We start from the raw sequence: 22533 nt of genomic DNA, 5'->3' as shown, positions 1-22533 counted from the left end.
CCAGTTATCAAGTTATTTGGTTGTCAGTAATGCCTTCTTGGAGGAGAGTACATTTGATAAGGCGGATGGGTTTCAGAAAGGTAAGCCCTTTGGCTAAATGAGTGGGAAGGAGAGTACACAGGCATGAATTAAAGCATTTTTCCCCCTCTTCCAGCATTTTGGGTCTCTTCAATAAAGTGACATTTCTATTAGATAAAATAGGTCATATTTTCTGTAATTTTCACTACCGTATGCTGCCTGTCGACTCAACATTATCAGAATCAGTGTGATAAGGGGACTTCGATTATTCCATAGCACGGGGGATGATGGTAAGTAGCAGTGTTACTGTTTCCAACTTATTTTTATCCAGATCTTTCTTACCCATTTTTTGGATTGTCTCTTCATATTTTCAAGGCACACACAGACGCAGACAGACAGACAGACTGACACACACACACACACACACACACACACACACTTACCCTTTAAATGTTCCTTGTGTTAGAAATTTGCTTAGAGCAGTGGTTCTCAAAGTGTGCTCCTCAGAGCCACACTGTCGACATCCCTTCAGGACTTGTTGGAAATGTAAATTCTTGGGCCTCACCGAAGATACACAGAATCCAGAACCCTGGGGGTTGGATCCCAGGAATCTGTGTTTTAACAAGCTCTCCAAGTGGTTCTACAACAGACTGCAGTTTGAGAACCCCTGATCTAGAATTGGGTTCTTCACAGTTCATTCCTAGCCCCGCCGTGGGCTAAGAAGTACTGGAGCCTCATGTAACTGAGGCTCCAACAGCTGAATTTACTTTGAATCAAAATGCTTTTAAAACTTACATACTCACTAGGACTGTGGCAGCCAAAGCATTTATTTTGAGACTGTGGTCAAGGTAATAGTTAAGTAGCTAATGTTTACTGAATACTTAAGATGTGAGCAGTACTTGGCACATAGGAACTCATTTAATCCTTGTAGCAGCAGCATGAGGAACTGAGGCCCAGAGAGCTTGGGTAGATTGCTTAATGTCACCAAGCTGGCAGGTGGCAGCTACAGGTGTCTAACCCCTACAGGGATGACTCCAGAGGCTTTGCCATTACTTTTTGTGTGGAAGGGGGAGTTTAATAAAAATGATTACGAAGAAATTCATTGATTATATTCTCAGCTTCATTAAACATAGAGCTGATCAATGATAAATACTTAGTGTTGTTGTTCATAGACAGTACAGCTTTTTGGTACCCCTTTTGTTATCACCGGCCGTGTTCGTTTTTTTCATTAACCTTAGAAATAAGGGAATAATGAACTTCACTGACCATAAAAGAAAATAAAAATGAAGTGAAATCCATGCTGTATTATTAATACTTAATTCCACTGAGAAGAAAATCAAAATTGCATGTGAAAGAATCTACTGTTTTGTGTTCCTAGCCTTCTAGGGTTTCCTGAGATGAGATAGTTTTATATTTCTAAGCTATCTGGGATTTTTTTTTTTTTTTTCCTAATGAATCACTAAAGGAAGCCCAAGCTTGGGTCCTTTTGGGATTCCCTTGGTGTTACACATGGGGTCTGCTGAAGTTCCCTGAGCTTTGGGAAACATGGTTTAAATGTCATAGATTTAGTACATGTCACATCAAGTTTTCTCTCCCATGATTTGGTTTCTTTCCCAGGTGTGCTTTTGAGCTGTCCCTTAAAAATCTCAGCTCTTCAAATCCCCCTTCTGTGATACGTCCTTGTGATTGCTTGGCCACCTCAAAGATTCTGGACATTGTTGAGGATGAGGTCAGGCCCATGCAGAGCTTGAGTGTGATACTGACATGGGCTCTAATTCTAGGCAGTAAGCTTCCTAGGACAGACAATGGTTCTTAATTAACTAGACCATTCCCCTTGATCCTTTGGTTCTCTTACCAGCCTGAATAGGAACTCTCTTTTTAAGAATGTTGATTTGATCAGGTGGTTCCTGATGTTTTTTCATAGCAGTGGACATTGCAATTTGTCCTGCTCCCCTACCTCAAAACGAAGTGAATACTTAACAAATGACTTGTTGTTATCCAAAGCAGAATGCCCTTATTTCCATTCATTAATGATGAACCCTGTCGCCATTTTGCAGCCACCAGTGAAGTAAGTAGTTCAGACAAGGACCTTCTATGGATGCTAAAACCTTTGGGGGAAAGATTCTTGATGAGCAAAAGAATAGCAGGGTTTTAAAGTGTCACCTCTCAGATAATTTATTGATTTAAAAGGGAAGAGAGCAGCTTTTACAATGAAGAAATCTGGTGGACACCACCTTAATCAAGGCATCAAATTTGATACCACTAAACCGAGCCAGACTGTCATCCCGAGCTTCCTGATGTGATGCAGTGGGAAGGACACAGCATCATGCACGTAATATTCTTGTCCAACTTGTTTTAATCCAAGTCTATTCATCAGACAAAGCAAGATGGTTGAACTTTTTCTAAGACACCTGGCCTGAATTCTTAGTCCGTTTCATGGAAGACAAAAATAGGGGCGCAGAGGGGAGAGACTAAAAGACACGTCATCTTGGCGTGTGATCATCGATTGGATTCTGGATGGAAAGTAATCACAGTAAATAAAGGGGCATTACTGAGATCACTGGTGAATGTGAGCATGCGTGCGCATTAGAAAATTCCACACCCAGGGGCACCTGGGTGGCTCAGTCGGTTGAGCGTCCAACTCTTGATCTCAGCTCAGGTTTTGATCTCAGGGTCGTGAGTTCAAGCCCCATGTGGGGCTCAGTGTGGAGTCTACATTAAAAAAAAAAAAAAAATCCACACCTGCATTACACTTCCCAGGTGTGATCATGGTACAAGGAATTCTTTGGAGATGTAAGCCGAAGTATATGGAGGGGAAGTTTCTACAACTTCTTTCAGATGGTTTAGCTGCAATAACAAATGGAACCAATAAATGTATTTGTTACGAGAGAGAGAGAGATAGAGAGAGAGAGAGCAAGTAAGTATGGCCTAGTGCTGCCTATTGATGCATCTGGCGGAAACGTATATGGGTGGAGTTCAACTTTCCTGTGAGTTTAATTATTTTTTTAATAAAGACCTTTGGGTATAAAGAATGAATAAATACGATTGAATAATACTCTTTCCTAGCTCAGTACCGTCACTCCTTGTCTATTACCCGTAGTGATAAGCAGTACGGTGGATAAGCCGCGTGTGGGCAAAAAGGTCACCCATTTCAAGTTAGAGTCTTAGAAGTCACCTCCCATGCTATACACTCTGGTTCTGGGCTCTGCTTTAAAGTCTGTTCTTACATGTTCGCCATGGGGAACTCATCACCCTATAATTCTAGTGGCTCAAAGAATTATGATTGTCCAAGTTATAATAAGCCCCGATTGTGGTTTGGTGAGTTGTCACATACATTTTTATTGAATGAATGAAAATAAGTATCTTATAGAAAATAATATCATGGGTGGCTACCTCATGGGGTTTTTATAGCGGTTAGTGAGTGAAAAGACAGTCACTGGACTGCATTGGTATCGAGCTTCTCGTCCTCTCTTCCCGCCTGCACACCCCAGCCACTGCTCCGGTGCCCACTTCTGCACGGGTATGACTTGGCAGCACCTCACCTCCAATATCTGTCTCTCACTCTCTGCCCTGACAATCTTCTGCCACCATTCTACTTCTTGGCATGAGTACAGGGGAGTTTATAACCCATAGGCAACCCTAAACCTGTGGAAAACTGGAGCCTGAGGATTACGTAGCCTCCTTTCATCCCTTAGGTGGGGAGATCTGAGGCATGCTTCCCAGGGCTCCTTAGAGCACCCCCGCCCCAGCAGAGTGGAGCCCTAGTTGTCCACAGTGTTGGCCAGCTCACTCTAGCACCTTTGAATTGGCCTTTCCCCCTCCCCTGCTTAAATCTTCCAGCCCTTCAGTCTTGTTTCCTGAGAGTCATTTCCCAAACAAGTGACCTACACACCAGCTTTTGTCTCGGGCCTTGTTTTTTGGCAGAACCTGGGCTAAGACACTGGAAATCTCTCTAGTTTGGTCGAAGAGCATGAGAATTGTTATTATTACAGTGACCCCTTAATAGGACGTCATGTAGAATCTAGAAAAGTCGCTTTAAGCAACGTGCCAGGGGAGTCTTCCTTATTGTTGTGGGGCCTTGAGCAGGTGATTGTAAGGCTGCAGGGATAGGAAGTTAGGAAAACACATTGCTAAGGGTGTACGACTCTGTGAGTTGGTTGTTAAGACGGTTGCCTCTGGGATCTAGTATAGAGTGTTGAGAGTAGAGGATAGTTCCTGCATCTACAGGTTCCGCAGAGGAGAGGACCGAGAGGAGCACTGCTGTAGGAAGTGGCAGGAGTTCCATGAGTTAAACCGAGGCATAAAATAGAGACACTCAAGTGAGAAAGAGACCTGTTCTGATCTATAATGGGGATTGAAATATGGCAGCAGAGCTCTTATCAGAAGGTCAGGCAGGGCAGTGAGGGGCTGGGGGTCTTAGTGCAAAATCCCGCAGCACTAGGCTGAGACCTGTTGAATTACGTCAACCTAATAGGAGAAACTAAAAATGAGGAGTAGTCCCAACTTGGAGGGAAGAGAGGATAAGGAGGCTGGATGCCAACTGAAGCCTTACATGTACAGGCTCGTTAAGCACTATAATTACTTGCTTCATTGTATAGCTCAGGATGACTCCATGACTTTTGAGTCTGTGGTTAGATATCCCAGTACTCAGAGCATGGGCAGTTGATGTACTTTCTACTACAGTTAAAGTACAGATGTTGAAGACCTGATTAAATTCTGTCTCTTTACTGATACCCCAAGGGGACACTTAATGAATGATGCTCCCTTTAAGAAGAAGAATAATTAACAATAGCTATATTATTCATATTAATTTATAGTTACTGGTTACTATAATTAATGCTATTTAAGAAAATGATCATAATTATAGCACTTTACAGTTTACAAAGTATTTTCCCATCCATTTTCTTATCTGAATTTTGTAACATTCTTCTGGCTTAGGTAGGGCAGGTGAGGGCGAGGAAACTACGGCCCAGAGAAGAATTGAACCAATCCCCCACCCTTACCGATATAGTATGCTGTCTGTGACGCTATGGAAATACACATAGGAGAATCAGATTCACATAGTTCTCAGTTGCCTTCCCAAACACCAATGTCCTGTCTTTCCATGTTGTACCAGGACCCATTCCCCAGAATGTTTACATGAATGTTAAGTTTTAAAGGGATTTTATTTCTTATACTACTGCCATATTTCATAGTTAGTACTTCTGAGTGGGATAAGGATGAAATCACCTCTGATAGTGGGATTAGCACTCTGAAACATATCTTCCTAGGGCAGAGACCCATGGGCCTTGTAGGGCTTGGTCAAACTGGAAATTCAGAGTCTGAGAAGATATAACCCACCTGCTATTATTACTATTTTCCATTTTTGGCTATGGCAAGAGAGCAGAGGAAAATCTCTCAATTTTCTCAAGGGCAATCTACAAATCTGAATCAGCATGGGAATCAGCATGAATCTACAAATCCCATACAGCATGGGATATACAGACAGACACAGGTGTGCGCACACCACGCTGGGATTCTGATCCCCTTTCTCGAACCTATTCTGTATTCCATATACTAGAGCGTCCAATGCCCCTGCCATACGTCTAGCTGCATTCACCTGAAAGATGCGGATATGAAGAAGGTTGCTGACTGGACCTGTGGCAGAGTCTGTCATTACTCCTTCATTTATTTACTCAAAGAATTTCTTGAACACTTCCATGGATGAGGACCTGAATAAGATTCTGGGGAAACAGTGAGGAGCAATATGGACAAAATCCTGTCCTTATGTAGTGTGTGTTCTCTTGGGCAGACTGACAATAGACGGCCAAATACATAGAAAAGGCACTGTTAGATGATGACAGATATTATGAGAAAAATACACAAAACGGGGTGAGGGGTCAGAGTGCAAGGATCATAGAAATACACTCAGACCCAGAAAATGACAAGGAGGCTGCTTTAGGTGATGGGATAAACATTACCCCTATTCACAGAGGGCTCACAAGGAAGGACGTCACTGCCTCTGGGACCGACAACCGTCTGTGCTTGGCTCTGTGGGGCTGGCCCATGACTTCATAGATGTTGATGCTATCAGGGTTCCTGGGACAGATCAGGTCCAGGGGGATAAACTCACGTAAGCTAAATTCACAAGAGACTGACAGACACACCAGATCCTATTTGGTCTGTTTTCTGCAGAGACTTAAATTTTAAGTTCCAGGAGTCAGGAAAGGTGGGTTGGTGAGCAGGCTACTAGAGGAAAAGGAATGAGTGGTATTAATACTATTATGCTACTGTTATCCGATGTAGCATACACACTAACAAGATACATTACTTAGAGGAGTGTAAGATTTAGTGTTAGCTTAGCAGGGTACCCTATTTTCTGTTGTAGCTGAGGATATTCTGGTTTCTTGGCCAATGCTTTTTCTAAACTCTTTCACACACTATCCTGATATTTAATGGCCTTAGATAAGTTTAACAGAGTTGATTAGATTACACCAATTTCCCATTATTTCATTTTGATTGGGTCTTGCTATAGACACTTTGGAGATATAGATAGATAGATAGATAGATAGATAGATAGATAGATAGATATAGATATATATATATAATTTTACTTATTTGTCAGAGAGAGAATGAGAGAGAGCATAAGCAGGGGGAAGGGCACACAGACAGATAGGCAGGCTCCCTGCTGAGCAGGGAGCCTGATGCAAGGCTTGATCCCAGGACCCCAGGATCATGACCTGAGCCGAAGGCAGAAGCTTAACCAACTCAGCCTCCCAGGAGCCCCAACACTTTGGTTTCTTGATGGAGTCATAAGAGACACTCTCAATACTGTCCACATCAGTATTACTTTGTCACCTTAAAAGATGATTTTAACTCACCCTGCTTCCAAATCTGAAGACCATCTCAGTTTTTGTTTCCTTGCCTTAAGCTCTAGGCAGACTGTTTGCTGGTTTTCCCCAAGCCTGCTCATGATTCCTGGGAATGCCCTTGTGACAGTGTCTCGCCCTCTACTCACCCCCTGTGCTTCGGAGTGCAGGTGGGGGTCAGCGCATGTGATAACATGTGGTATTGACATGTGAAGTCCAGAGATCTCCGGCTTCATAACCAGTGACCACTGCCACATGCTTCCTCTGCAGCCCCTTGGCTAGAACTCTGAGCAGACCCATTCTAGTGCACTTTGAAGGGGCATTGCTTGGAACGCACTGTCTCTCTCACAGACACATCTGACGCCCACACTTAACCCGCTGATTCCTCTTCCTAGACCATCAGACTCCCGCCTGTGCCCCTTCCTGCTCCAGCTCAAATGCTGCCATTCTATGTGATGGTTTCTGAACACAAAGAACTTGTAATGTCTCCCCAGCTGGATCTGTTCCTTCAGCCCAGGAGTGGAGACATTTCTTTCCTTTTACTTGTAGACTCATCAAAAAAAAAAAGCCTCTAATGGATGTGATTTTAGGCAAATCACTTAATATCTTTCAGTTTTCTTATTTGTCAAAACAGGATAATTCTACTTCAGGTTTTGTAAAAGATGAAATAAATGAGGTGCAGAAAAGCTTGGACAAAGCCACACTGTAACTTGAGAGATTTGCACACAGACTGATATCACTAGATATTGGAAATGTTTTTTGTTTTGGTTTTGCTTTTTTGGTTTTTTGGTTTTTTGTGTTTGTGTGTGTGTGTGTGTGTGTGTGTGTGTGTGTGTTTTGTGTAACATGTCTCTGTTGCTTCTAGCAGGGAAATCCTGGAGGCAAGACCCTTGAGGAGAGACGTTCCAGCCTGGATGCCGAGATAGACTCGCTGACTAGCATCTTGGCCGACCTTGAGTGCAGCTCCCCCTACAAGCCTCGGCCCCCACAGGTAAGAGCCCTCTGTGAACGTGTCCACGCTGCCAACCCCAGGGAGGCCACAGCGACCTGAGCGAACAGGCCGTATCTTGTTGCCCTTCCATTCTTTTTTGATCTTCTCAGAGTCCGTGTTCTACATTGTCATTTTTGTTTTTTTAATATCAACGTATGCTAGTTGACAGAAACTTCAATTGAATTTGTGAGTATTTTTTTAAAGGAACACAAGAATGTCATACAAAAGTGTGAAAACCAAACCTGCTCTTACTTTATTGCCCTGTACTTCTTCTGGCTTTCCCTCTGAGGGCTGTTTTGTTATGTGTTGGCAGAGTCTTCACAAATATGCTTTAGCATGGCGAGGGTCAAGTTAAAGTGAGGGCTGCGTCTTCTGTACAGAGACCCTTTATGTTGGAGATGGAGGTGGCTTCTATTTTGGGTGGTTGTTGCAAGTAATGCTCTGAGGGACATGTCCCTGTCCATTTTCCTTGGAGTTCCTTAACCGTCTCCGATGCCTCAGGGTGGGATTTCTACATTGAGGAGCACGACTTGTTTTACTTTTCTTTCCAGAGCTGGTGAACAGCTTATAGTGGCATCGGCGCTTTGGAAATGTGTGTTTCTCCTCCATCTCACCAGAGTTAGTGATAGCAATTAGGATCTGTATTGTAAGGGCAAGTGGAGCCCTCTCATTAGCTCTTCTGTGCATTTCTGTGCTTACTTTGGAGCTTGGCCACTTCTCTGCTCCTCAGTTTATTACCTGCATCGCAGAAGCTCATCTCCCCCTGCTGCCGGTCATCGTGTCTCTCTCGGGTCTCGAGGAGGCCACAGCAGATCTATTCGAGGGCTTCCGGGTCCTCAGAAGACAGCCAGCAGAACTCTAGGTGCAGACATGGGCCTGGCACTGTCATCACTGTTGTTCAACTCATGTGATGTTTGCTTGGCTACGTGCTAGTGCGTCCGGCACCCGGGGACTACGTGCTAGTGCGTTCGGCACCCTGGGCCTCGTGCTGGTTCTTGAACAGCAGCTCCTGTGTTCACAGTGGTTTCTTTCACGAGCTAAAAGCCAGTCCTGCCTCTCTGCTGTCAGTCATTTCCACACAGAAGATGGCAGTGCTTTCCTCGTTAGACATATTCCCATGACCCCTTCTACACACGTAATGGGGCTGTCAGCCGCGTGGAGGCACAAGGTGAAACGCCAGAGCTCCACCGGGCCTGCCCCTGGTGAAAGTGCATTTCACTGCTGTCAGCGTGCCCTGGGCGGCTGGTATGGAGCAGGCGCTCTGGTCTGTTGGGGGAACTGCTGGGAGAAGGAAAGTGAGCCGTTGAAAGGGAGGAAAAAGAACCACGCTGCCATCTTCCAAGAGCCCATGGTTTCAGAAGTCATACTCTGGCAGATACGGTAGAAGTACGTGAACGTGGCAGGCTCTGAGAAGGTGTGTCAGAGAACCTGCCTGTTCAGCTGGAGGGGGGGGGCACTGCATGTTGGGGGCCAGAAGGGAGAAGAGCCTGAGCTGGAAAGCAGGAAGGTCCAGGGTGCGGTCAGGGCACTGCGAGCCGCTGGGTGGCTGCAGAGGACGCCCCTGAAGGCTTGGAGTGGCTCGAGGACCACAAGGTTCCCTACCGACAGCCTGTGCACACGGTGGAAGGCCAGATTAACATTCTGTCCTGTCATTTATAAAGATAATGGGGAATAGTTGAAGGTTTTCAAGCAGGGGAAAATTACAGTTCATTCTAGAAAAAAACACAAACAAAAACACAGAAACAAGACCAACGCTGGAAAGATGCCAGAGGATGAGCCCAAGTCGAAGAATTATTCTTCAACGAGCCTTGCTTACTTCATCGCTCCTGGCCATTGTTTGATGTTAAACATTTTCTCTTATTCCCCCCAACACATACCTCAAGCCCAGTGTCTCAGGACGGCGAGACCACTGACTTTACAGTTGGACTCACCTGTCTTATGCTCAAATACTTCTACAACCCCCCACACCGGCCCGCCCTTTTTAAATAGGGCTTTTCTTTAGGTGGTTTTTTTTTTTTTTTTTTTTAATCTCCTAAATTTTTGTACCCTAGTATATACTAGGGAGGTTCTGCTTAGAGGTTTTTGCTTAATATAGCTTTCATTCTTTTTTTTTTTTTTTAAGATTTTATTTATTTATTCAACAGAGATAGAGACAGCCAGAGAGAGAAGGAACACAAGCAGGGGGAGTGGGAGAGGAAGAAGCAGGCTCATAGCAGAGGAGCCTGATGTGGGGCTCGATCCCATAACGCTGGGATCACGCCCTGAGCCGAAGGCAGACGCTTAACCGCTGTGCCACCCAGGCGCCCCTATAGCTTTCATTCTGGAAGGCTCTGTCTGTGCATGCCTCCCATAAATCTCTGCATTTCAGTGGGTCAATCAGCATCTACATTTCTGTTTGAGCCATCGTACTGTGCACACAAACTCGTAATCACAGATATTTGGACAGTACTTTACTGATTGTAAAGCACTTTCATGTATGTTCTCACTTGAGTAAGAGACAGATGCCTCAACTCTGAGATACAGAGGGTGTGCTTAGTTTGCGGCGGGAAACAAAGATGAGGCAGGTAAGTGACGTATCTCAGGGCATAACAGCTGGACCTTGACTTTTTTTTGTGTTTGGTTTTAAGTTCCAGAACAAGATTGAGGATGCCAGGATTTTTTTTGTTTTTATTTTAATTTTTAATTTTTTTTTTAACCAATGACAAGACTATGAAATCAGTCATATGAGTAACAGTATCCCTTAAGTATGGCTTTCTCATAAAAAAACATTTAGAAGGTTAAAAAAACTAATAATCGGAACCCTTAAATAGAAGAAGTTGAGGATTAGGAGAAAATCTACTTTCAATATGCCTGTTCCATTCAGAAATTAAAGAGGGCTCCTTTCTAACTTTTTTTTTATTATTCTGATTTAGGAAAGGAAGGGTTAATTGAGAGATACATCTCATTCCTCTGAATTATCTTCACTCTGGTAGAACTGAATTAGACGTGTTAGTATTTATTGGTTAACATAATTATATGCTGTGAGAACAATAATCACACGTTTAAAATATTAAAAAAAAATATGTGCCAAGAGAAGATGATATCTGCAGGAGACTGTGTTGTGTTGTAATTAAAAGGTACTTGGAAAGTCCTAGAAATGTAGACTATTAATGCCCAACTTTGATGTTTCCATTTTTGATACAAAGCAAATGACAAAATCTGTTGAGTCACCTGAATACTTAAAGTAAGCTAGTAGGTCTCTGATTTCTCATTATTTAAACATGTGTTGTATGCTTACCCAAGCCCACCTCTGAATCACCTTTGTTAGCCTGCTTTGACTCATGGATCTAAGCGACAATGATGATATGTGTGAAGTATTTGCAGAGTGAGAGGTCCAAAGGAGCTCTATAACTTCAAAAAGTGTCTGAGCTATTAAAAATATATCTTATGGGACATTTTCTTTCTTTTTCCAAGGGAATCATTCGTGCTCTCAGGTTTCCCAGCTTTAGTTCGGTGTGCTTATTTATCCATTTTTTAATTTGGGAAATTTGGCTTCATTCTACATATTCGCTCACTCACCTAACATTTATTGAGATCCCACTGTGGATTAGGCATTGGAAACATAAAGATCAGCATCAACATTTCCTTGCTTTAGAGTAATTTCTGGTCTTAGAGAAGAGATAAACCCATAAATAATTAGAAAGGACACCAAAGAAGCACTTTCCTCTGCTGCTTGAAATTATCATGTGACTCACCAGATGTTGAAATTGTTGAAAAATCAAAAATAGGAATATCAGCATAATACTTATATACCTTTCTAGGGAAGTGTCGGGGGACATCATGGAGCATTTGAGTTTTCTTGGCTGCCTATGTCATGGGAAGGACATGGGATTCAAGGTACCAGAAAAACAGGAATGAGGAAGTCAAGGAATGTTGAATGTGAATGCCTTGTTTGAGGAATGAGTTAGGTCCTTTGTGACATACAGGATATGTGGAATTCAAAGGGGAATGGTAGATGAAGAAATCACCTGTACTTAATACCTAGGTATCCCTCTTGATGCCCAAGTACTTATAGTAAGAGGAGGATGGGCAGTACGGGCGTGGGGGATGGAGGGAGATAGCAATAGTGCTTCTGGCTACAGTGGGATTGGGGGTAATTTTTTAAATGAATTTTATGATGTAAAAATACACATTTGTGACATTGCACAGAATTATGCAACGAAACTACCTTAGTGTTTGAAACTAAAATTTCTCATCATTTTAAAATGCGTGTATTAGGAAAGAGTTTTAGAGGAGCAGCTGTGAGAAGGTCAGAGGTGGTTATGGAGTGAATCACAGACCCAGTATGATCATAGAGTATCCGAGCTTAAGTGAGCTCTTGAGGTCATGTAGCCCAACACTTACTTTATAGAAGGAAAGTTTTTCCCCAGAGAGGGAAAGAATATTGTTCAATGAGGCTCAGTTAGAGGCGAGATGAATGGTTCTCTTTTGCCTGAACCATGCTATAATGGTTCTCTGTGGATGATAACAACCACCGAGGGACAGTGTGGTTCTTTTTAGCATCTCAATTAGTTTATTCCACAGTGTCTCTCTTTTGTGGTACTTTCCTTAAAAATATGTTTTGGAAACATAACAAAGGAGGAGATAAAGAACATACCTCAAAGGTAAACAGAAAATTTATGCCCATATAGCATCTGTGAGTTAGTAGATAACCTGACCTTACCCACTGAGTATCATTTCTGGGTAGAAGTGCAGCTATGCTAGGGTTCAATTGTAATTCTGTCAGTTTCTTAGAAGACAAAGGATAAATCATGAATTTTCCCCCCTTCTCTTAGCAGAGGCAGAGCTAGAGCGCTGGTCTTCTAATCCCTAGTACAAAACTGCCTCTTCTTCCCACGAGAAGTTGGGTAGCATTGGAGCTGGTCCCTAGGTGACCTGGAAAAACTTTCAGATATTTTATATTACTAGTTCATGGTACCTGGGGATTTAGTAACTTTTGAATCAAGTCACTTTTCAATTGATCGAATGCGGTTTCCCTATCCTCATTTATGCTAGTATGAAAATGTTGGAGAGATTTTGGGCAATAAGGATGGGTCTGGGCATAGTTTGAGAGTTTAGAGTCCAAATTTGCCAGGAAGAAGATTACTGTTTTCTCCATTCCATGTGCTCACCTCTCTGGGAAGAGCTTCATTTGTGAGAACTATGCCATCACCAGGCTGAGCTGCCTTTTCTTTGTTTCTAAGATGGGCATGGTAACTACAGTGACTTCCCTTTGGCAGAGAGGCAGTATTGTTCTACAGCTACAAGAAATAAGATGTTCGCGCAAAGCGACCAACCTTTCACACGATTCTTCCCATTTTGCCTTGGGATTGTTAGCTTGTGTTGCTTTAAAGCTTTGGGTCTTTGAAGATTTGGAGCTCATCATTTCTGCATGCTGTTTACCCTGTAAATGACATATTTATCTTCCTAATTTAAGGCATTTAAAAATGACTGTAACTTCTTAGTCTATTTGGAAACAGAACATACATGCTGTTTGGTCACATGGACACACTTTAATTGCAATCCCTGGGCTCCCACACTAAGTTCTTTGCACAGAGCAATAATCTGTGAGGCCAACTGAGAAAGTATTTCAGGTGTGTGCGTGTTGTATGGAAGGCTGTTTATTAGGAATTCACGTGGCCCGAGGGCTTGGAGACAGTGTAATCAGGGTGGAGTCTGGTGGTGCCACGGATCTGCAATTCTCTTGCGTTCCCTGTTCTAGCTTGCAAAAGCCATGAGCAGCTGCAGGGGAGATTAATTAGTAATTAAATTTTTAATATTTCATATTATTCAGTGCAACCCAAACATGCAGGCCACTGGGGGTTGAAAGCTGAGGCGCACTGACACTCTGCTGGGATGTGGGCTCTCCTTGCACGCTGGGACCTGGTGGGTTCTTTGTTGGGTCTCTGGAGAATTGAGATACGAGCTGGGTCTTATGCTGTTTGAGAAAGGGAATAGGTGTGGACAGTGTTGGCTTCCTTTTCCTATATTCTCCTGGGAAAACCTTGGGAGCATGCTGTGATTTGCTAGAGAAAAGAAACACTGGAGTTGTCGCTATGTCTGCACTGTCTGTTTACTAATAGCTTTCTTTGAGAGCTATGGGAAAAGTTGAAAACACTGTAGAAACCTTATATATATATATATATGAGACGAACTGGAGTACAAGAAAATAAAATGTGTGGAAATACCACTTGAGAAGAAACACAGATCTTATTATTTGCACTGTCCGCGTTGAGAAGATCGGGTTTATTTTGAATTAGTCTGTACCTGCTAGAAAACTTCAGCAGTGAAATAACAACGCGATGGGGGTGGAGGAGTGGTTAGCTGACTCAGACCTGCATGCCAAGAGTTTGATGACGGGCAATTAATTTTTAGATTGTATATAATTGCATCTCAATAACATTTATACCTCCTCCATTTTTTTTTTTAGAAGGTGATGCTTCTGTTTGTGTCATACGTGACAAATAATAATAAAGTTAGCTTTTAATCTTTGTTTTGGGTGCCATGAAAATAGAACATTTTCAGAGTGGAAATTTAGGCCAAAAATATACCTTGGATTGCACCTCTACAGAACTTTGGCAGACAAATGTCCATTTCACCTGCCCCAGTGTAAGAATGTGCTCCCTGTGTAGGGTGTAGGTTAGCTCCTAGCAGCGATGGGAGAGGGAGCCAAGCAGGTTGCTGCTGCTGAGTACCATGGAGAAGCCAGGCCTGCTAGAGCCGGGTGGGGGGGGGGGAGTCGTCTCTGGCACCTTGGCCTTGGTCCCGGGGGGTAGCCTTTAACCGATTTCTTTGCCATACCTGGGTGAGTCCTTGGCTCAGAGGTGATTGTCTTATATGACACCGAATCTCTCAATCCAGGCCTTGGTTTAAAAAGAGACACACAGAGCTGGCTGTTGATTTTCTCCCATTTTCTAATAGCATCTTAGTGAGAATGATTAACTCGGTGTCCGTGCAGAAGCACACACTGCATTTGTAAAATTAAGGAGCTTTCTTGTCAGGACTGGTTTCCCTGTTTCTTTCCTCCTCTCCCACTGTTTAAGTACTTATTTTGCAAGTAGCTTTGGTCTGAAACCCCATGTTCCCCCCCCCACCACCTTTTTTTTTTTCAATTTAAAAAGAAAATAAACAACAAATTACAAATCCAGCTATATTTTTTACTTAAGATGAGTAGACCTTACCATGGCAAGTACATAAGAATATTGAGTTTTAAGAGAAAAAGGCAAACTTCAGATAAGATATGGTCATTGTTTTTGTCCATCTTGATACCCGTATCCTTTATATGCTTCCTACTCAAACTAAAGTATAATGATGATAATGATGGTCTCTCTAGACAGAAGGTTGGAGGTGGTTAATAACCATTCCTACATATCACCATTTGTCATGGCGAGTAACTGGTCTGTCCTCCATGCAAAATATCACCTTGGACTATAACTGCTAAGGTTCTTTTCACACTGTGGAAAAACTACCAGGGAAGTCATGCATTGCCTTTCAGGGAATCTATTAATTACAAACATAGAACCAGAGTGCGTTGTGTTTCATGGTTTGAGCATCCATCTTTCCTTATAAAATTCTAACCTGGAGTTTTATTTGAAATAAAAGATACCAACTGGGCAAATACTTCTATTGAATCAGCCGGTATAGATTTCATTAGTAAGTACAGACAGGGACACTTGCGAATTTTGGAATTTGTCTCTCTGTTTTGGTCGCTGGGCCATCACCTCCATGTGCCCCTCAGTTATGCTGTCATATCAGAGTTCAAGGCCACAGAAGGGAATTGGATTGTGTTTTGCTCTACTGAATCACACACTGCTTAAATGTAAAGTAAGACATCTTACGACGGCACTCACAGAGTATACCTTACTGAGACCAGATAAAAGTGTGTGATGCCTTAAACTTGAACAGCAAAGAAACGGTTGTGATAAGTACCAGACTGGGAAGTCCTTGAGACAAGATTATCTTTTGTTTCCTGGCACACAAGAGGCAGACAAATTCATATTTACTGCCTACATGAGTAAATGTTGTCACCGAGTCCAGTAATGATGTAAGTATCCACACCCTTGAGGTCTGCCAGAGAATCCAGTCTAGATTTGACATCCGGCTAGTGCATAGCAAAGGTACTGTTGCTTTCTGATTTTTACATAGTGGGCATGTATTTGCATCAATTCAAAATAAGTACAACTGAGGCAAATGAGATTTGTTAAGGACAGCTTACTGATGGGTACTGATTCCGCTAGAATTTCTAGCTTTATCCCCTGGATTGCCTTTTGACACTTGAAGGCAGTGCACTTGGTTGAGAAGATGATATTATCTTAGGTTATAATTCAATACAATACCATTTTCTTATTATTGGGCTGGTATAAAAAATAAACATCAAGTTATTTTCTGTGTCCTCTTTAGAATTGCTGAAGCGAGAAAACCGTTCTCATACTCAGTGTTTCCTAATACAAAGATCAATGTGATAAATTCGTTGAATTCAGTGATAGGGGACAAAAGTTACCTGAATGATGAACTGATAGATATTTCCTTTCTTCAGGAAAAAAAAAAAGCAGAATTATCATATGACTCTTTTGCTTGGGTTTCTGTGATTCATCTTTTCCTTCCTTTACCACATTGTTTCTGATACCTCCTGACCAATATTTGAAATGTCATAAATATATGCCAGTTACAAGCCATTTCAAAACTAATGACTTTCCTAAATCTAACTTATGCTTTTTAAATGAAAATAAGCTCTGTATGTATGTACGTATGTGCGCCCATAAACATCCTTAAAAATATGTAAACTTCAGACTTTTTAAAAAGAGATCATTTAATTCTAAATGGATTCTTTGTTTATATTGACGGTAAACAATGGCTCCATTAAAGTAACATATTTGCTAGCATAAATAAAATATAAGATTTAAAGTGGGCTAAAGAGATAGAATATTTATTTGTCTCTTTTAAGAAATGTGGTGTTTCAGAAAGCTTAAAGGACTAGTAGTCATATGCATGAGACCATTACCTGAATCATTTGTGAGGTGTTTTAAACTCTTCCTAATTTCATCTTGATATTTTACTACTTATATGAAAATATTGGAAAGTGCTGCTTCCTAGATGTTTCGAGATGTGCTAAGCTCCTTAGCAATAAGGAATCTTCTTGGCTGTCTCCACCACCCAACCTACACAGCGTGATGTTTTATTTCCCAAATGGCCAACTTATGTTAAATTGATCCTTACCCAAGCAGTCAAAGTCAGGAAACGGTTTTTATAAACAGCATCCTGGATGACATAATATTCTATGTAATATTAATTTTAGGGCTCCTTTTCTCATCAGCCAACCTAGCATAGCTAAAAGTTATGATGTTTAACTTTGTTTATGGGCAAGTCTATTTTTACAGTCACTTGCGATCAGACCTCACAAACAGCAAGGGGAGTAAAAAGAGAGAGAATTGGGTGGTCTGCTTGCAGCTGTGTTAGAACAAGTTTTCTGAAGTACCTTCTGAAGGATGGGTGTGAACGGAGATGGGTCATTCAGACCAGCACTCCTCTAACACTATCCATCATATCAGACAGGCAAAAGAGAAAGAAACAATAGGACTTGCTGCTGAAGATGTGAGAAGAAGACTAAGATGTACCTTGAAAACTGGGACTCATGGAGGGTGGCTTTATGAGCAGGGAAAGAGATTCAAGAACGTGGTGGCCATTGCATATGATTCTCCAAGAGCTGCTTGGATTTTCTCTCTATTATTTATTGATTGGTTTGTTCACTCATTTATTCATTTTTTTTTCTTTTATTCATTGACTACTAAATTGAACATAAAATTTCTGTTGAGGTGTTGAGAAATCTTAAAGAGGGCCTGAGTGAAAGGAGAGACATCCTGTGTTCATTGCTTAGGAGACTTAATATCATTAAGATGGTATGCTCCCCAAATTGTTGTACAGACTCAAAGCAATCCCTATCAGAATTCCAGCTTTCTTCTTTGTAGAAGTTGACAAGCAAATTTTAAAATTCATATGAAAATTGAAGGGATCAAGAATAGCCACAACAATCTTGGGGGGGGGGCAGTAGAAGACTCACACTTCCCAATTTCAAAACCTATTACAAAACTATAGGAATCAAGCAGTGTGGTACTAGCCTAAGGATACATGTAGTTCAATGGGATGGATTCGAGAGTCTAGAAATAAACCTTTACATTTATGACCAACTGATTTTCAGCGTTGGTGTCAAGACATTCAATGGGGGAAAGAATAGTTTTTCAACATATGATGCTAGAACAAGTGGATATCCACATGCAAAAGATTGAAGTTGGACTTCTAACTCAGATCATATATAAAAATTAACTTACGCTGGATCAAAGACATAAATATAAGAGCTAAAATTATAAAATTCTTAGAGAATAAATGGGAGTAATTTTCATGACCTTGAATTAGTCAGTAACACCAAAAGCACAAAGCAATTGAAGAAAAAACAGATACATTGTACTTCTTCAAAAGTAAACACTTTGCGGCACATGGGTGGTGCAGTCGGTTAAGTGCCCAACTCTTGCTTTCAGCTCAGGTCATGATCTCAGGGTCCTGGGATCAAGCCCTGTGTCCTCTCCATGCTCAGTGTGGAGTCTGCTTGAGATTCTCTCTCCCTCTCCCTCTGCCCCTCCCACTTATGCTGTCTCTCTCTCTCTTTTCTCTAAAATAAATAAATAAATCTTTTTAAAAAAAAAGTAAACACTTGTGTGCCTCAAGTAACACCATCAAGGTGAAAAAACAACCCATGGACTGGGATAATACATTCACAAATCATACTTCTGATGGGGCCTATATTAAGATTCTTACAACTCAAGAAAAAGACAGATAATCCAATTAAAAAATGGACAGAGGATCTGCATTGATATTTCTCTAAAGATACAGAAGAGGCCAGCACACATAGGAAAAGGCACTTGTTGTCATTATTCATCTGGGAAATGACCAAGTGAAGGCACAATGAGGTACCACTCCATGCACACTAAGATGGTTGTAATAAAAAAGACAGTAACACATTTTGGCAAGGATATAGCGAAATTGGAGCTACCCTATATTGCTGGTTGATTGTAAGACAGTGCAGCCACTTTGGAAAAAGTCTAGCAGTTCCTCAAAAGATTAGACATAGAGTTATCAGAAGACCAAGACGTTCTATTTCTTTTATATCCAAGATAATTTAAACATATATTCACACAAAAACCTGTGTATGAATGTATGGTAGTATTATTCATAATAGCCCAAAGTGGAAATAACTTAAATATCCACCAGTTGATGAATGGATAAATAAAAGGTAGCATATCATTGAAATTGAGTATTATTTAGCCATAAAATGGAATGGGGTACTGATACATGCTATAACATGGATGGACCTTGAAAGCATTATGCTGTGTGAAAGAAGCCAGACACGAAAGACTTCATATTCTATGATTCCTTTTATATGAATAGGCAAATCTATAGACACAGAAAGACGGGTTACCAGTGGCTGGGTGGAGGGGAGAATAGGGAGCAACTACTGATATGTACAGGAGTTATTTTTTTGAGAATGATTAAAATATTCTGGAATTAGGCAATGATATTGATTACCTGGTATTTTTATGGTATGTGAATTATATCTCAATTGAAAATAATTTTTTTAAAAAGCTCTGTGTTGAACAGTGTGCCTGGAATACACATATTATAAAATTGTGCATGGCTCCTGCCTTAAGTAAACTCCCCATCTATTGGGAGAACACAGACTGACCATTATAGCGGAGTTATTCGTCCTAAGGAAGAAGCACTTATAGGGTATTGTTTCCAGAAGATGAGGTAGTAGAACGTTGCCTGGATATCATGGAAGCTGTTTGTGCCTCCTATTTTTGCTCAGATAGGAGTCTCTGCAAGTAGGATGAGACTTCTGTGCGGCTCCAGAGAGCAGAGCAAGGATGGGTATTTAGAAGCTGAGAAAAGCAATCAGCAATGCAACATAAGGACAATGCCTTTCTAATAGTAAGGGCAGGTGAAGTTCAAAGTAGGCCACCTTAGAAGATGGCAAGTTTGCCTTCATTGGGGGGCATTTGAAATGATCCTTTGGCATTTACCAAGTGCATTGTTTTAAACTCTCTAAGCCTCAGTTATGAATCTGTGTTAATAACATATCTCAGAGTTGACATGAGGACCACATGAAGTAATGGGCGTGTGTCTAACATGTGAATACACTATTTTTCACGTAACATTATGATTACTCTCGTGCTCACCACCATCATCATTATCAAATGAATTTTGGCAAGAATTCTGGGAAAGGAATTCAGGCAACAGATGGGAAAAATTGATTTGAATGATACTAGTATTTCATGGTACTCTCATTCTTGGTTACCGGGCTTGGAGTTTTCTGTTCCCTGATATAAAATTTGGAAAGAAATACAAAAGACCTTGATTCTACTCCAGGTCCTTAAATTGACTATTTTTGTTCCTACGACAAACTACGCAGCCTCAATAATGGCTTTGTGCTGTTTGCCATGATAGCTAGTACAGATGTGTGATTTATTAGAATTGTTACTGACAAGAATCTCCAGTGACCTTGGAAGATGGTGTTTGTGAATATCAATAGAACTCTGGTTGACACCGAGAAGGGTTAGAGGTGAGACACTCTGAGGGTCAAGCAGAATAGGGATATTTCCTCAACTTTACAAAGAATATGTCATCTCTTAAAAACAAAGTGAAACAACTTAGTTAGACCTCTGGAAACAATTATTTAAGATGTCATCAGAAGTCCAGAATTTCCGTGATTGGCCAGGATGTCTAGTGGATAGTTACTACCTCTCTCTGGGTCTGTTTCAATATTTGTAAATTGGACTCTAGATGATTTCTTATGGTGATTCTTGCTTTGAGTTGGCATGGCTTTTGCCCTGTATAAAGGAAAAGCTGTATTGATTTTCCTCTCTGTCTTTTTATTATTTCAATTATTTCACTATAGATTTTTTTTTTTTAAAAGATTGGGTTAAAGTTGATGGAAGTCATTATGTACAACCTGAGGGAAGTTTCTGCAAACTGATAGACCAAGTTCATGTTTTTTGTAAGATAATTTGAACCCAAATTCATGGTGTTCAAGATGATTTGGAACCTACCTCGTAGAGTTTAAGTGTATTTGAAAGGCAGTATATTGCTGTCCCTGAGCCTTTGTCCAGTTCTTTCAGTTATTTCCATGGCTTCTAATGCATAGACTCGAAAACCAAAGCTAGAGTAATAACCAGTCTTGTCCTTTCATCTGACATATGCATGAATCATCAACATCTGTTTCTGTGCATTACACCATAATCCCTCTTCTAATTGAGCAAGGTTCACTTTAAAAACAAAAATCATGACTTATGAACTTGTCACAGTTTAATAAGCCTATCATTGGACTCTTGGTATAATTTATTCTCATTATATCTCTCCACTGCACAGAGACTAAAGCATGTAAAACTATGGTCAAGTTACTGTTCTTCAGAATGCCCTGGAGGGCTTGTGAAGTGCAGATTGCTGGACTCCACCCCCTCAGTTTTTCCAGTGAGGCTAAAGAACTTGTATTTCCAACAAGGGCCCGAATGGTGCTGATGTTGGGACCACCCTTTGAGAACCTTCAAAGCTGCTTGTCAACCAGATGTTTTGTAAGCAGCCCCTTCTTCCTCCTTTCTTTCATCTCTTCAGCTGTCTACCCTTCGGTCTCTGCTCTTACCAACAGCGGACACTGGTCTAATGTCTTCATTTTCTGGAGGAGGAAACCCTAACTTAGAGAAGTGTCTTTCTCTGGTTACATAGTAAATTGACAGACCCTGGCAGATTTTTGTTGTCGTTTCATTGAGAATGATTTGCAACTGCAATTCTTGGACTCCGCATTTAGATTTAGAAAACTAGAATTTCAGCTCCAGCTTTGCCGTGGTGGGAAGCATGGATTCAGTTGTTTTATCTCTGAACTTCGTGTTTCTCATCCATGACGGTAGTACATTCTGTGCTTACCATACAGGGTGTTGTGATAGTGAACGGCACACTGTGCATTAAAGTGCTTTGTAAATTATGAAGTGCTATGCAAATATTTTTCAACCTCATCCTAGTTATCAGATGCAATATCATGTGTAACATAATGTATCTTATGATAGGCACATCCTTCCCCCGCTCATCTAGGGTAAATACCGACTTTTCTAACTTTTCAGGAGGAAGTAGTACAGTATAAGCTTGTCAACTTTTGCATCCTTTCATTTCCTTTCTATGTTGATTTCTCTCCTAATCTGCTTTTAAAATAAGCAGTTAGAACTTGTCATTTAACTATTAATTCATCTGAATACATACATGCCTGTGAGATGCTTTCGCATGCATATTCACATTATGAATTTTTCTCCAAGTATCCTGGTATCCTGATAAGATACCCTATAAGTCACATTCATTTAGAATAAAATAAGTGGATTGCTATTTTGCTTGAAATTAATCTCTTTTGGCATTTGCACTGGAAAGAAAACTGAGTTGTGCCAAGAGAAATGGATTCTCCTCCCAGTTCTGCAATTAATAGGTTGTGTAAAATAAGTCAGTTCCTCTCTCTAAGCCTCAGGTCCCCATTTGTAAATGAGGCTAGTTCTTACTCATTCTTTCCACTCTCAGTGTCTACAGTGTTGGAGTTATAAGGCAGTTTTTAAATGATGTCCTTCATTTTCC

The 22533-nt window shown here is 41.1% G+C and overlaps 1 protein-coding gene across 16 annotated transcripts in view; it reads left to right on the top strand.

The window, feature by feature from the left end:
- The window catches only part of LOC103676028 (LIM domain containing preferred translocation partner in lipoma), a 644793-nt gene that overhangs the window by 306931 nt on the left and 315329 nt on the right, over positions 1 to 22533 (top strand). For 15 of the 16 annotated variants that reach the window (XM_040621465.1, XM_040621452.1, XM_040621460.1 and 12 more), the window contains one exon: positions 7732 to 7857. In XM_040621465.1, coding sequence (XP_040477399.1) covers positions 7732 to 7857 — 126 coding nt within the window. The remainder of the gene's footprint in view (positions 1 to 7731; positions 7858 to 22533) is intronic. The other variant, XM_040621467.1, reaches the window with a different exon arrangement.

The sequence above is a fragment of the Ursus maritimus genome, unplaced genomic scaffold, assembly GCF_017311325.1.
Source record: "Ursus maritimus isolate PB19 unplaced genomic scaffold, ASM1731132v1 scaffold_4, whole genome shotgun sequence".
Lineage (NCBI taxonomy): Eukaryota > Metazoa > Chordata > Mammalia > Carnivora > Ursidae > Ursus > Ursus maritimus.
The sequence above is the reverse complement of the archived record's forward strand: the minus strand, read 5'-3'. Positions and strand labels throughout refer to the sequence as shown.